Genomic DNA, 15,860 nt, shown 5'->3' with positions numbered 1-15,860 from the left:
TCATTTTATGATGACCAAAATTACATATATAATATATTCAAATTCCACATTTGTGTGGTACTAAACTCATATTCATTTTATTCTGATAGGTAGTACCCCAAAAAATTAGGCAAAAAACCTTACGAAATGTTATCCTTTCCAGGTCCATCCATTGGGCCATCATTCAACAGAACAATGATATGTTTACCCATCAAAGAGACTAATGCTTATGATAAAGGAGGAAATACTTTATATGAATATGGAAATGTGGATGGGGATCAGTAAACAAGGAGAGTGAGACGCGGAAGGCATTGGAATACCAGTTCACGATTAAAGTGGCACATTTATAAATATATGGCAAGTTAATTGATTGTCGATCGCTAGTTCACAATATCATCATAACTGGTATACATATCTCCCTTGTTCCCTCTCCATGAATTAAAAGAAATAGATCAATGACATGAATACGTATTTCTCATTTGTGTATATCGGCGTGTTGACAATTCCACCATGTACATCGCTCTCTGACTTAGCTCGTAATTTAATAACGATCTTCATCATGCATGTTCAGTTGCTTATCCATAAAAATGATAAACAAGAGGTGTAAAATGCTCTCGGAAAGGATGGCTGAATTTATCTCAGCTACTACGCTGGCCGTTAACCCTCTGCCAGCTGTATTTGTTGTTTTCATTTTCCTTTCAACAATGGTGGGGCATTCGCCGGCTCCATCCTATGCTGAATAAGTCGCTACCTTAACGTAACCGTCATTTCAGGTTCACGAGAGTCTGCAACTAATTGAGAATGAAATATTTGTGTTTCATCCAGGTTAGTTACTGAGCACCCACATATAGGAAGGCTCTTCCCGTTTGGTGGACTCAACAAGTCATACCAGAGTCTCCTCATGGATGACAAGGTTAAGGCTCATGGTCTTCGAGTTATGCAGACAATTAGTGATGCCATCCGAGTGTTAGATAACCTGGACAAACTCCTTCCACTTTTCAGAGACCTCGGCAAGAGACACGTCGCGTACGGAGTTACCAAAGAACATTTTGCAGTAAGTTCCAACAAGATTGTATTTCAACAAATTATTCTTAAACAATTTACATTCAGCTGTACCTTTTGAATACATCTGAATATTATACAGCTATTGTAATTTTTTTACAACTGATTCTCCATTTGTACGGTGTTATGCTGCTTGGCATATACCACCTTTTATACAGTACTGGAAAACAGCGGGGACGTTATGAGAGTTTCCAGGGTTGGAGTCTATGACGGAATATACAGGTGTCAGACCATAGGGTGTTATGATATAGAGGATTATGACTATTAATTTTCACGTAGAGAACGATAAGACAAATTTATCTCAACCTTGTTCAAAACATCTAACTATCACAGGCAGTAGGAAGAGCCTTGATAAATTCACTCAAGGAAACACTGGGAAGTTCCTTCAACGACAACACTAAGAACGCTTGGCTTACCTTCTGGCAGCTCATCGAAGACACCATGTCCGAGCAGCTCGTTGCTGTTGCCGAGGATGGTCTTATAACAAGGAACCAGAAGGAAATAGTGCAGAGAACATGGAAGATGCTCGAGAAAGATCCGGGAAGGCACGGCGCCGTCATGTTCGCTAGGTTCGTAAAATGATATGAAAGAGATACATCGTCAATTTCCAATATCTCTTTTCGTGAATAGCGAGATAATAGTATATTTGTGAAGTGCTTAGAGACACTGTATTAAGCGCTATATAAAAGCTAAATATTATTATTATTATTAATTAAATTCTTAGATTCTTTGAAAGTTACCTCCTAGCTGACTGAAATAAATTTGCACAAAATACATTTTTTTTTTTTAAATAAAAGTTAGTTAATTTTAATAACAAGTGTGTCTTCTTCTCTTGTAATCTCAGATTGCTCACAGATCATCCTGACGTGGGTCATCTCTTTCCCTTCGGAAACAAGGGTCTATCCTACCACCAATTGCTTTGGGACGACACAGTCAAGGCACATGGCAAGAAGGTGATGCAGACCGTCGGACATGCTGTAGATGGCTTGAACGATCTCGATGTCCTCGTTCCCATTCTCCAAGATCTGGCGAGAAGACATATCGAGTACAATGTCAACAGGACGCACTTTGAGGTTTGTCTGTTGTTAGCTTTCACATTGATGATAAATCCAGAAAATCACTGTCGACGAACACAATTAAAGTGATGGATGTGACAAAGTCCCCCTTTTCTATAACGATAGTACTACAGCTAAACAACTGACCTATACAGATTGGTAAAATAATAATAAAATGATGTAACATGCTGCATCTCATACAAAAAGTTCCTCTTCGTTGTGGCCTTAGGGGTAATCATTAAAATTAAATGTAGTGATTAACGAATAGTAAAAATTAATTAAATGCAAATCATATTCTCGCCGCATGTAGTGATAAATAGATATATTTTATTCACTTTCAGCCTGTTGGGAAAGCACTGCTCTACGCAATAGAGAAGGGTATAGGGAATACCTTTGACAATGAAACCAAAGAAGCCTGGATGGCCGTCTTCTCTATAATTGTAAACACCATGTCTGAAATACTACCTAGCTCCACGGAGGAGGGAGGACCTTTGACGCGCGAACAGAAAAGACTGGTCAAAACCACTTGGAAGAAACTTGCCACGAACCCGACAAAACATGGAGCCGTCATGTTTGCAAAGTTAGTATCCATGTACACATTATTCAAGGCAGAAAAGCATTTTATATCTCACATTATGATACGCAAAATATCTTCGCAAAGTCACAAACTCTTGCCAATTATTCGGGTAAATTATATCCCTGCTTAAATTTCATATTTTGCGTTATTGTTGAAATATCGGCATGAATTGTTTTCATATTAACGAATGACGATGGTAATTATCATCACGACCTAACAGTTTGACAGAGATTTTACTGTTTTTTACTAAAATTATGAGGAAACGAAATTTAGATGATACTGTTAAACGGGTTTGTTTACGACCATTCCTTTTGGGCTTGTACATTTCTTGTTAGCGTAAAATGTAAGTGAAATTGAACACTGACTTGTATTGGCTTATCAAGAAGCAAAGTGCAAGCACATGTAAAATCAACGAGTGAACATTGTACGATTCGACATTGCTAATCCATTTTAAACTAACTTTGGTCTCAGGTTGACGTACTGCATTATAGGATAAATTTTCTCTGATCTTACAGACTTACAACTGAGAATCCTGATGTAGGTCATATGTTCCCATTCGGTGGCAAAAATCTTTCATACCAACAGCTACTGAAGGATCCTCAAGCACAAGCACACGGTAAACGTGTTATGGAGACGGTTGGAACGGCTGTAGATGGACTGGACGATTTAGACCTCCTTGTACCTATTTTGCGGGAACTGGCAACGAGGCATGTAGGCTACAAAGTCACAAAGCAACACTTCAAGGTACAATGGCAACAAAAGTACATTTACATGTTAATTTATCAAACGGCACGAATTGGTTATTGACCATTATTAAACTATTTTTATCTTTCCAAATCATCTGTTTGTAATACCCCCACATTTATTTTAAATGTTGAGCGGCATTCTATATATTATGACGAAATGGTATATTAAGACTTTTGATTTCTTTAAGCAAATATAGTAAAAAAATAAAAATAATCAAAATGTACGAAGTTCTTATCTTCACTTTAATTTTCGTTGAACCAGCCTGTAGGTGCAGCGCTGATTCATGCCATCAAAGAAGGACTTGGTTCATCCTACTCTACAGATATCCAGAGTGCCTGGGTGGCCGTCTTCCAGCTCATTACCGACACCATGTCCGATGTCCTTCCAAATAGTGGTCCTCTGACGTCGGCGCAAAAGGAGTTGGTGAAAAGAACGTGGCAAGTGCTAGCTCCGAACCCAGCGAAGCATGGAGCTGTGATGTTTGCACAGTAAGTGGTATTGCAAGCCAGCTTGGCAGCGTTGTAGCCTTTACATGAACTATATCGGTTTCCCCTCCTGAAAGCACCCTTTTTTCAGTTCTCCAAAATGGAGTTACAATTTTTTAAGAAGATACAGTTCATGTCATATTCCTCATTTACTGTATGGTGAAAGGTCCCTTAAAAAGCACGCATCTGACATGGTCACACAGTTCTTACCGACAGTACAATATCTAATCAATAATTTGTATCGGAATATCTACAAGATTGTTCATGAGACCATTATAATCGGGAGCTATAAGATCTGTCGTCGTGACCGAGGACTGTATTATTCGACTTCAACTAGTCAAAGCTGGTCTTGGTGAAAAGTGTATCCGTTGTCCTGAAAAATACGATTGTTCAAAGTGAAATCAATAGTATATCATAATAATAATGATAACACTGGTGGGTTCTTCTGTAGAATTTCTTTCTGTCACACTAGACGCTCCTAGCGCTCAAGTTACATTACCCCGACTTTAAGACGCATGCCATTCAGCCATCAAGCATTTTAAGGATAAGACATAGTTTGACTCTCCTTTCTCTCTCTCTCTCTCTCACACACACACACTCTCTCTTTCTGATTTCACAGACTTACAACTGAGAACCCTGATGTAGGTCATCTATTCCCATTCGGTGGCAAAAATCTTTCATACCAACAGCTACTGAAGGATCCTCAAGCACAAGCACACGGTAAACGTGTTATGGAGACGGTTGGAACGGCTGTAGATGGCTTGGACGATTTAGATCTCCTCGTACCAATTTTGCGGGAACTAGCAATGAGGCATGTAGGCTACAAAGTGACCAAACAACACTTCAGTGTAAGAAATATGAAAGCGACCATACCAACCTTACGACGAAGCTTTACATAAAGAATTCTAATTTGTATAACAGTCCAGTTTCAAGGCATCACTGCTGACTCGAATAGAACCCAGTCCCTCAATAATCATTATAAAAAAAAAAATCTTTTATTCTGTTGTATAGACGTTTTAGCGTTACAATTTCAAAAGGTTCATACTCGGATACAGCACCTCAAACACTTTCTGATACTTTTTGAGCTCACAAAAAAATTAATGTATAAAATGCATTTCATTAACAATGTGAACTTTACTATCTACTACATACTATATAATCTGAATCTAGTTTTAGTCGTAAGCTGTTCTCTGTTTGAATCCTATCAAAACGCAATCACAAATACTTTCATACTCAAGGGCAATTTCAATACTCTGCTGTATGGCTCATAAAAATCATGTCCTAGGCAACGTGTCATTGCAATGATTGTGCATTTGAAAGAACGGTGTCTATGAATATTTAAGTTACCTTGGGTTAATTTCTTTAACATATTTTTGATCGCATTTCAAGTTCTTTATAGTCTCTTGTTACAGAATGTCCTGGGTAGTAAATCCTTTACTTTGTTCATTAAACCAGGCCGTAGGTGCAGCGCTGATCCATGCCATCAAAGAAGGACTTGGTTCATCCTACTCTCCAGATATCCAGAGTGCCTGGGTGGCCGTCTTCCAGCTCATTACCAACACCATGTCCGATGTCCTTCCAGACAGTGGTCCTCTGACGTCGGCGCAGAAGGAGTTGGTGAAAAGAACGTGGCAAGTTCTAGCTCCGAACTCAGCGAAGCATGGAGCTGTGATGTTTGCAAAGTAAGTGGTATTGCAAGCCAATTAGGCAACGTCGTAGTCTTTACACGAACTATATCAGTTTCCCCTCCTGAAAGCACCTTTTTTTTAGTTCTCCAAAATGGAGTTAAAATTTTTAAAGAAGATACAGTTCAAGTCATATTCCTCATTTACTGTATGGTGAAAGGTCCCTTACAAAGCACGCATCTGGCATGGTCATACAGTTCTTACCGAGAGTACAATATCTAACAATAATTTGTATCGGAATATCTACAAGATTGTTCAAGAGACCATTATAATCTGGAGCTATAAGATCTGTCGTCATGACCGAGGACTGTATTATTCGACTTCAACTAGTCAAAGCTGGTCTTGGTGAAAAGTGTATCCATTGTCCTGAAAATACGATTGTTCAAAGTGAAATCAATAGTATATAATAATAATAATAATAATAACACTGGTGGGTTCTTCTGTAGCATTTCTTTCTGTCACACTAGACGCTCCTAGCGCTCAAGTTACATTACCCCGGCTTTAAGACGCATGCCGTTCTTCCCTCAAGCATTTTAAGGATAAAACATAGTATGACTCTCTCTCTCTCTCTCTCTGATTTCACAGACTTACAACTGAGAACCCTGATGTCGGTCATTTGTTCCCATTCGGTGGCAAAAATCTTTCATACCAACAGCTACTGAAGGATCCTCAAGCACAAGCACACGGTAAACGTGTTATGGAGACGGTTGGAACGGCTGTAAATGGCTTGGACGATCTAGAACTCCTCGTACCAATTTTGCGGGAATTAGCGACGAGACATATAGGCTACAAAGTGACTAAACAACACTTCAGTGTAAGAAATATGAAAGCGACTATACGAACCTTATGACGAATCTTTAAATAAAGAATTCTAATTGGTATAACACTCCAGGTACAAGCATCACTTCTGACTCGAATAAAACCCTAGTCCCTCAATCAACATTGAATTTTTTAAAATTGGGTTAAAATTCATCTATTTTATATTTCTTTCTTTCATTCTGTTGTATAGACGTTCTGGCGTTACAGCTTCAAAAGGTTCATACTCGGATACAGCACCTTAAAAACTTCCTGAGCCTTTTTGGGCTTTTGAATACGAAGATATTAATGTATTAAATGTGAAATTTTACTATCTACAAATTAATATGAATCTAGTTTTAGTCGTTAGCTGTTCTCGGTTTGAATCCTATCAAAACGCAATCACAAATACTTTCATACCGAAGGGCAAGTTCAATACTCTGCTGTATTGCCCACAATCATCATGTTCCCTAGGCAATGTGTCATTGCAATGTCTGTGCATTTGAAAAGCGGTGCTTCTTGATATTGAACTTGCCGCAGGTTAATTTCTTTAACATATTTTCGATCGCATTTCAAGTTCTTTGTAGTCTCTTGTTACAGATTGTCCCGGGTAGTAAATCCTTTACTTTGTTCATTAAACCAGGCTGTAGGTGCAGCTCTGATCCATGCAATCAAAGAAGGACTCGGTTCATCCTACTCTCCAGATATTCAGAGTGCCTGGGTGGCCGTCTTCCAGCTCATTACCGACACCATGTCCGATGTCCTTCCAGATAGTGGTCCTCTGACGTCGGTGCAGAAGGAGTTGGTGAAAAAGACATGGCAAGTGCTAGCTCCTAACCCAGTGAAGCATGGAGCTGTGATGTTTGCAAAGTAAGTGGTATTACAAGCCAGTTAAATCATTTGTTGATGAATCATTATTTTTCCTTTGTTATGAATTATCTACATGAGTTTAAATTAGTATTTTAAAGAACCATAGAATATGGCTCTTCTGAACTTTAAGAAATGTTGAGTAATTTGGAACCCGACATCAGCTAGTTAAATAGGGTTTTAGTGTCAAGCAAATCGCAATTTTACGTCATAATGATTACTTTGAAATTCTCCAATCTTACAGACTTACAACTGAGAACCCTGATGTAGGTCATCTGTTCCCATTCGGTGGCAAAAATCTTTCATACCAACAGCTACTGAAGGATCCCCAAGCACAAGCACATGGTAAACGTGTTATGGAGACGGTTGGAACGGCTGTAGAAGGCTTGGACGATTTAGATCTCCTCGTACCAATTTTGCAGGAACTGGCGACGAGGCATATAGGCTACAAAGTCACAAAACAACACTTCAGTGTAAGTAATACAAGGGCAACCATACTAACCTTTACTAATTTTTACTTTAAGGATCATGATTTATATAACACTGAAATTAGGAAAAGCAATTTCTGATCCGAATAAACTTGAGTTACCCCATCAACTTTTGCATTAAATCTCTTCCAATTTTGAATAAAATTCATCACTTTATAATTCCTTTCTTTGACTCTGTTTTGCCGTTGTGGGTTAACAGTTTTAAAAAGGTGCATATTATACAAAAATACAATACCTTTCAGGGGTCTATCAAAAACTAGAGGCATGAAAAGTAACTTTGCCAAGCGAGGAAGAGTTAACATTTATGCCTCTTTTTTGCGGGATCTAGCAACGAGGTATATAGGCTACAAAGTCACAAGGCAACACTTTAATTAGTAATTATTGGCAACGGAATACCATAATGTATCAAACGGCAAGAATGAGTTATTGACCGATATTGACCAGTATTTCTCTTCCCAAATAATCTGTAATATCCCCAAGTTTTCAATGTTAACCTACATTTTATATTTAATGACGGAACGGAATATTAAGATTTACCATTTCTTTAGGCAAATATAATTTTCAAAATATATGAAGTACTACTCTCTTCTTCATCTTTCGTTAAACCAGGCTGTAGGTGCAGCTTTGATCCATGCCATCAAAGAAGGACTTGGTTCATCCTACTCTCCAGACATCCAGGGTGCCTGGGTGGCTGTCTTCCAGCTCATTACCAACACCATGTCCGATGTCCTTCCAGACAGCGGCCCTTTGACGTCGGCGCAGAAGGAGTTGGTGAAAAGAACGTGGCAAGTTCTAGCTCCGAACCCAGCAAAGCATGGAGCTGTGATGTTTGCGAAGTAAGTACCTAGGGTGAAAACAAGTAAAGAGGGAAAAGGCAATTGAATCTTTCACTTGGATACTCACTCACTATTTCACAAGTTAAAAAACAAAATGTTTTTTAAAGTCTAGTGAGAATGTGTAAAATTTCGTTACAAAAGTGTTTTTTTTTGCAACGTCTTGATATTTTATCAAGACTAGTATCGACTATATTGTATATTTAATTACTCTTGACCTGGAAAATTGTAGCTGCCCAAACTAAATTAATGTTTTTTTAATATTGTTGAGTTAAAATTGAATCCATATTTTAAAGGGATGGATATTAGGCCTACTATGAATAGACTCTTTCATCAATTTTTGGTAAGAGTACAGGAAAGCATGACGATTTGGCCTGTGTATTTATTGCATTTCATATAGGTTATCATGGAGAATATGCGAATATCAAATGGAATATTATTATAGTTTTTAAATTTGTCAATTTAAAATCAAACCTACATTCATCATATTATATTTGACGAAATTCTTTTACATTAACTCACAGGCTACTCACCAGACATCCCAACGTCGGCAAACTCTTTCCCTTCGGGAAAGAAGACCTGTCCTACGAACAGCTCTTGAAGCACGCCCAAGTTCAGGCTCACGGGAAGAAGGTGATGGAGAAAGTAGGTGATGCTGTGGATGGGCTAGATGACCTTGATCTGTTGGTCCCCATCCTCAAGGAGCTTGGAGGGAGACACGTGGGATACGGTGTCAACAAGCAACTGTTTGAGGTATTACCATTGCTGTCTGGCGTTATTAGTCTCTCCATTAGTGCAAGGGTAGCATAATGAATACTACGCTACGTGTGACATTGTAGAGAAGGCAATTGTGTTTGATATCGTGAAACTTGTTTTTTCAATTCAGTTGTTATCTGGAAATTTGTTCATTATGTTATCCTTAAATTTCCTAAAGATCCTCTACCCCCACTCTCTCTCTCTCTCCTTGCTCTCTAAAATCAGTTTGCTCTCCTCCATCAACCTCCCTCTCTCTTTACCAGGCTATCTCGTCTTAAATCTCCCTCCGTCAAGTCCGAGCATGTGTAAACTATTATTACAGATGGAAAATGGCTAATGAGGTGTAGCTATATGAATATGAAATATCAGCCGTCAAACATATAATCTTCACATCACAAAATTATGAACGAGTCTCATAAATCAAATGTTATTTCCTTTTAAGCCTGTTGGAGAGGTACTTCTGGAAACTATCAAAGAAGCACTGGGAGATACTTTTAACGAAGAATTAAGACTGGCTTGGACAGCAGTTTTTAAGATCATATCCGATACAATGTCTGAACCACTGAATGAAGACGGGTCCATTACAGCTGAGCATAAACGACTGGTACAGAAGACTTGGACAAAGTTATCCAGCAATCCAGCTAAACACGGAGCCACAATGTTTTCAAAGTAGGTTTCTTCCCGCTCCCAGATCGATTTTATCAAATTATATTTAATTCAATGAAATAAACTCTGATGGGTATTATGCATTACGAGATATAAAGTTGCTACCAACAAACGTATGAAGACCATCATTTTCCAGCACATGGATAAACCTTGGCGGTACTTGTTTAAGCGAAATTCCAATCAAATCATTTAGATTACATATTTGTAGTTATTTTATGATTTTGTACTAAGATTCTATTATAGCGCATTGCCGTAGCAAGGATTACGAAAATAATTGAATTGAATATGCTTAACGCGTACAAAGTATACCTAATTACAAATCAAGTAAATTGCGACGTAGTTATATCACTGGCTGTGTGGCGGTGCACCAGGATAATCAAATGATAATAATAGTACTATCATTTCTTTTCCAGGCTGGTCACAGATTATCCTGCAGTGGGTACTCTGCTACCATTCGGTAATGAAGGTCTTTCGTACGACCAACTCCTGGTCGATCCGCGGGTCCGCGCCCACGGCACCAAGGTCATGCAGACTGTTGGAAGCGCCGTGGATAGACTCAATGATCTCGAATCGGTCGTGCCACTGTTACAAGAACTTGCGACGAGACATATATCTTATGGTGTCACCAAGCAACACTTTTCGGTAATAATGGCAACTATTGGTTGTTTCTCTATAACTTGTTATAATTCTATCCTACAGGTAGCTAAATTACTTGAATATTAATTATTAGGCATGTTAATATATGAGTCATATCTCTAGTTTACTTTTGTCTTACAAAATTACCAAAACGAACTATATTCATGAAGTTATATGAATAGGCCTAAAACTGCAATAAGACATTCTCGATATAGAGTCTCATATAGCAAAGTTGAAATATTGACCGTCTTTTCTTCTGAAGTCATACCAATTTTTATCAAAGCTGTTATTTTCGTATACAGAATATATAGCTGTTTGTTGGTGAATTCCATTTGAATTGTCGGGAAATTCCCATTTCTCATAGCCTGTTGTAGAATCCCTGATGCACGCCATCAAACAGGGACTTGACAGCGACTACAACAACGATGTCGAAAAGTCTTGGCTTGCAGTCCTGCAGGTCATTGTCGATACGATGTCCGCCGAACTACCAGACGGATCCCTCGACGACGCTAAGATAAATCTTGTTCGAGAGACCTGGGTGACCCTGTCTACGAATCCAGAACAACATGGGGCCGTCATGTTCGCAAAGTATGTATGTGCAACGTAACATTTTTTCACAGTCACACCGTTTACATGATATAACGACAGTAGACTTCTTCATAAAACCAGTACAGTTACGACTTGTCCTGCAAAAGGCATGACCATTCAATTTCCCCAAAATAACCGTGAAACTGATCAAACAAAAAAACTTAACAAAATGTTGTGTGTTTATCCATAAATTTTAATGAATATCATGTACAACTTTATGAAATCATCAAAAGTAAAACGTGTATACACTTTGATAAAGAGCTAGAAACCATTGCACTGAGCTAAATTAAACTTCGCAGAAAGTGTATTGATCTAAGTGGTCGATATGTACACACCACTATTTTCCTGCTGTCTCCCTAATCGTTTAAAAACTTCTGCTAGACGCGTTATTAGACTGTTCCTTCATCACTATTAACATTATTATGTCTTACAACAGGCTGGTAACAGATAACCCCACAGTCGGCAGGCTATTTCCTTTCGGAAAGAAGAATCTTTCTTATGATCAACTTCTTGTCGATCCCCAAGTAAAATCGCACGGAAAACGAGTGATGGATACCGTGGGTCATGCCGTAGCGGGTCTCGATGACTTGGATCTACTGGTACCTATCCTCGAAGAATTAGCACAGAGACACCATCTGTACGGTGTAACCAAGAAGAACTTCAAAGTGAGTGATAAGACCTTAAAAGTTGTTTTATCGTTGGCTACTGTGAAAATACAGTGCTTAAAATTAATTTATAGATGTATATATAATATATACTTGTGGCAAAAATCAAAACAGCACTGTTTCTTATCATGCATATTTTGGTTTATTTATAGGCAGTTAGAAAATCGGTTACTTAAACTCTAGGAAACGGAGGAAAACATTCATATACCGGTCAGGTATCAACATTTCTTTCACACTCAATTGGCCTTTACTCTACCGTACGTGAAATTGGATTGTAAGCACGGTGCTGTTTATCGATTAAAAACAAGATTCATATTCACTTGCATTTCTGTAACTTTTGTATACTTACCTATTTTAATGATATACAGACTTCCATAATTATTATCCACGAAACTTCACCATGCCATGCATTTCTTTAATGTACAGCCCGTTGGGGATGCACTGATGCATGCCATCGAGAAAGGACTGGGTCAACGATTCACCACAGAAGTCGAGGGTGCCTGGAAAGCTGTATTCACGGTGATAACCAACACCATGTCCAAGATCTTGCCAGAGAATACAATACTAACGCAGGAAACCAAACAGCTTGTGAAAGAATCCTGGAAGATCCTATCAACAGACCCTGGTAAACACGGCGCTGTCATGTTTGCAAGGTAAGTCTCGTCGACCCAATAATCAAAGACATCTTAAGACCCAGAGGAATTCATGAATAACACTAAAGTTTTTTTTTTTTTAAGTGAAATAGCTGAAACTATATCAATAATATTTATCAGGGTTGTCTAGTATTGTAATACCTGAAAGTGTATCAAGAGCAAGAAAACGAACACCCGAAATTGCGCTAAAACGATTTTGTTTCTTCTTGACTTATTTTTTTAACTTACGATGTCCAGGGCTTTCATTTTTTATGATAATTCCTTATACTTTTGGACGTAAATCAGAATAAAGAAAGCTATATTATTACAGTCCTGATTAATACTTTTCTATTTGTTTTGCTTCCATATTCTGTAGCTATTTCTGGCATAATACAGAGAAATCCTTCAAATCAAAATTGCTAATAGACACGATATTATCCTTCTACCACAGACTAACAACACAAAACCCCATTGTCGGCCGACTATTCCCATTCGGGGATAAAAATTTGAGCTACGGTCAGCTGCTTTCGAATCGAATGGTCAGAGAACATGGAACAAAGGTGATGAAAACCATCGGCCAGGCCGTAGACACACTCGACAACGTGGACAATCTCGTGTCCGCCTTGAAAGACCTGGGACTCAGGCACACTCAGTACGGCGTCACCAAAATGCACTTTGAGGTTCGTCTCTCTATTTTTTTCTCGATAGGCAATAGTGCAAATTCATAAATTTTAATCAGACAATCGATCATTTCTTATAATAACGAATAGATAATACCTTCAATACATTAATGACCTTGTACAGTAAGTTTTAACGGAACTGGCAATGAGGGGACACTTAAGTTCGGGGGCATCGATCTTACTAAGGTACACCGTGCATGTAACTGTGAATTTAGTTTGCCACCACATTGGGGAGTCTTCTTTTGGCGTTCTATTCCGTTTCTCCTTTGTTCTTTTCCCCTCCACTTTCATCGTACGATTGGGGATGTGTCTCTGTTCCTCCACCCACGCTACTTTCAAGAGTCCTGTGATTTTAATACTAAACACAATATTCTTTCCTGGTAGTTTCCTATAGCATATTTTCGTAACTACTATTTGTTTCTTCTGCTTGCACAGCCGGTGGGGCAGGCATTGATTTACGCCATCAAAGAGGGGCTAGGACAGTCGTTCACCAGCAAAGTGAAAGGTGCGTGGTCATCTATCTTCCAATTGATCTCTGAGACGATGTCGGAAGAACTGCCTGAAGGACCCATATCGTCCAACCATATTGAACTACTGAAACGAACATGGAAGGTCCTGGGTCAGAATCCCGAACAACTTGGAGCTGTTCTGTTTGCCAAGTAATGGAAAGAATCTTCTTGACTTGCTTCATTCCTTTCATTATCCAATTTACAATGACACAGACCTGAATGATCCATGTCGTTCCATTGCTCCCAGATTACGATCGCATGCAACAAACGATTGTATGCGATCAGTCTTAAGCCAATCCAACTTCTTGTTTTTTTCAAGAGTCGATATAAAAATGGTATTTAACGCAGCTCCGACTCGATATACATTTATTTAAGTTATGATTTACAAAGGTATCATACAAACTTTTTTTCGGTAAGGATTTTATAAAATAACTTTTGCTTAAACTTTTTTACTCCGAAGAACAGAAGTCTAAATTCTCTTTTGTAATACTTTTAGATACGAGGTTATAACATCTATTAACCTATAAATCCTGAATCCATGAAAGTGCTGTCATTTAAAACAAGCCTCAATGTAAACCACAATCATCTTACGCGATCACTTATTCAACCAGGTTAATACTTTTTTAAAATCATTATACAATCTTCTTTAAAATTGTTTTTTCGATTGCAGGCTAGCATCAGACCATCCTCTCGTCAGCTCGCTCTTTCCCTTTGGCGGGAAAGGTCTGACCTACGACCAACTCCTCCAAAACGATGACGTCAAGAAACATGGCCGTCAATTCATGGCTACCGTCGGCAATGCCATCGAGAATCTCGAGAATCACGAGATTCTCATCCCTATGTTTGAAGATCTCGCCAAGAGGCACGCTGGGTTTGGTGTCACAAGGCAACATATTCCGGTATGTGATAGCATGAATGTGATTAGCTCAAACAATAGCAGTCAATAAAATACTTACGAAAAAAACCGGGCAAGACCACATCAATCAAGATTTGCGTCCTGAACACATTAAACAAAAACAAAATTCCGCCAAATTTAACTTTGGTAGAAACGGATGTTTCGACACCTCATTTTCAACCATAGTCGCATGACATACTCCCGACAATAAGAAAGGGAAGAACAAGACACTGTGAGACTGAAACAATATACTTTATTATGATGTAAGTTATCCAAGAAGTGCAGTAGAAATGGATAACATTTACTTATTCAAATAAGATAGGTAACTTCGGAACAAAACGAATTGGGAGAAAACTCGTAGGCCCATTATCGATCGGGTATTATTAACCTCGACAACGGAACAGTATCTTCAGTAGAAATGGGGCATATCGTCTGAAATATAGCAGTGGCAGTGATGATATTATGGTTCTTCTTTTCAGACTATAAGCTGGCATGCACAAATATAGATAACTTTTCAACCTTTTAAAGTTAGTCTCATAATACAAACTTAACAATATATTATAATTAAAGTCGTTGCTATTATTGTGTTCTCTTAGTTGACGTTGTCATAATATTTTATCTTTCTGACCAGTTTGCCGGGGAAGCGCTACTGTACGCCATCAGTGATGCGCTCGGTCAGGATTTCACGGACGACGTCCGCCAGGCGTGGGAGACAGTTTTCCAGTTGATAGTTGACGTAATGTCTGCAAAGTTACCAGACGGTAAGAAGGCAACGGATATCGACACGATGACGAAGAAACAGCGGGAACTCGTTGAGAGCACGTGGGAGATGATGGCTTCTGCTCCCGATAAACATGGGGCGGTCATGTTTGCAAAGTAAGTTAGTCCTTTAAATAATTGATTGAAAAGACCCAAGAACTTGAAGACGATATTAAACATTGTGTCCTAGCGCACGGTGGGATGTAGGAATAAGATTGTGGATGTGGGATAGAGCTCTTAATTTTTAGTAGTTTATTAAATTTCACCGTATGACTACATTTCTCTCTCACTCTCCATCACTCAAACACACACGCGCACACACCCACAAACACATACACGCTCTCTATTGTCTTCTTCGTATGTATAAGTTTGGCGGATCATGACAACAAAAAAAACGAACTAGCTGGGTATCGAACACAATACCTTCCATGTACGAGGCGATCGCCTATCCACAAGGTTACTCAGCCTCACTAATATCATAACTAATGATAACAATTTAGA

The 15,860-nt window shown here is 38.7% G+C and overlaps 1 protein-coding gene across 5 annotated transcripts in view; it reads left to right on the top strand.

Annotated features, from left to right (window-relative positions):
• Nucleotides 1-15,860, top strand: part of LOC763287 — a 38,517-nt gene that overhangs the window by 21,445 nt on the left and 1,212 nt on the right. Inside the window, exons 11-32 of one of the 5 annotated variants that reach the window (XM_001199205.4) lie at nucleotides 805-1,033; nucleotides 1,375-1,610; nucleotides 1,886-2,114; nucleotides 2,438-2,676; nucleotides 3,189-3,417; nucleotides 3,682-3,908; nucleotides 4,525-4,753; nucleotides 5,361-5,587; nucleotides 6,176-6,404; nucleotides 7,029-7,255; nucleotides 7,497-7,725; nucleotides 8,350-8,576; nucleotides 9,098-9,326; nucleotides 9,772-9,998; nucleotides 10,409-10,637; nucleotides 10,996-11,219; nucleotides 11,656-11,884; nucleotides 12,311-12,537; nucleotides 12,968-13,196; nucleotides 13,632-13,855; nucleotides 14,376-14,604; nucleotides 15,232-15,476. In XM_001199205.4, the coding sequence (XP_001199205.3) occupies nucleotides 805-1,033; nucleotides 1,375-1,610; nucleotides 1,886-2,114; nucleotides 2,438-2,676; nucleotides 3,189-3,417; nucleotides 3,682-3,908; nucleotides 4,525-4,753; nucleotides 5,361-5,587; nucleotides 6,176-6,404; nucleotides 7,029-7,255; nucleotides 7,497-7,725; nucleotides 8,350-8,576; nucleotides 9,098-9,326; nucleotides 9,772-9,998; nucleotides 10,409-10,637; nucleotides 10,996-11,219; nucleotides 11,656-11,884; nucleotides 12,311-12,537; nucleotides 12,968-13,196; nucleotides 13,632-13,855; nucleotides 14,376-14,604; nucleotides 15,232-15,476 (5,049 nt within the window). The remainder of the gene's footprint in view (nucleotides 1-804; nucleotides 1,034-1,374; nucleotides 1,611-1,885; nucleotides 2,115-2,437; nucleotides 2,677-3,188; nucleotides 3,418-3,681; nucleotides 3,909-4,524; nucleotides 4,754-5,360; nucleotides 5,588-6,175; nucleotides 6,405-7,028; nucleotides 7,256-7,496; nucleotides 7,726-8,349; nucleotides 8,577-9,097; nucleotides 9,327-9,771; nucleotides 9,999-10,408; nucleotides 10,638-10,995; nucleotides 11,220-11,655; nucleotides 11,885-12,310; nucleotides 12,538-12,967; nucleotides 13,197-13,631; nucleotides 13,856-14,375; nucleotides 14,605-15,231; nucleotides 15,477-15,860) is intronic. The other 4 variants (XM_011672532.2, XM_011672533.2, XM_011672535.2 and 1 more) reach the window with 4 other exon arrangements.

The sequence above is a fragment of the Strongylocentrotus purpuratus genome, unplaced genomic scaffold (assembly GCF_000002235.5).
Source record: "Strongylocentrotus purpuratus isolate Spur 01 unplaced genomic scaffold, Spur_5.0 spur5_scaffold_5, whole genome shotgun sequence".
Lineage (NCBI taxonomy): Eukaryota > Metazoa > Echinodermata > Echinoidea > Camarodonta > Strongylocentrotidae > Strongylocentrotus > Strongylocentrotus purpuratus.
This window is presented reverse-complemented; position numbering and strand designations above follow the sequence as displayed.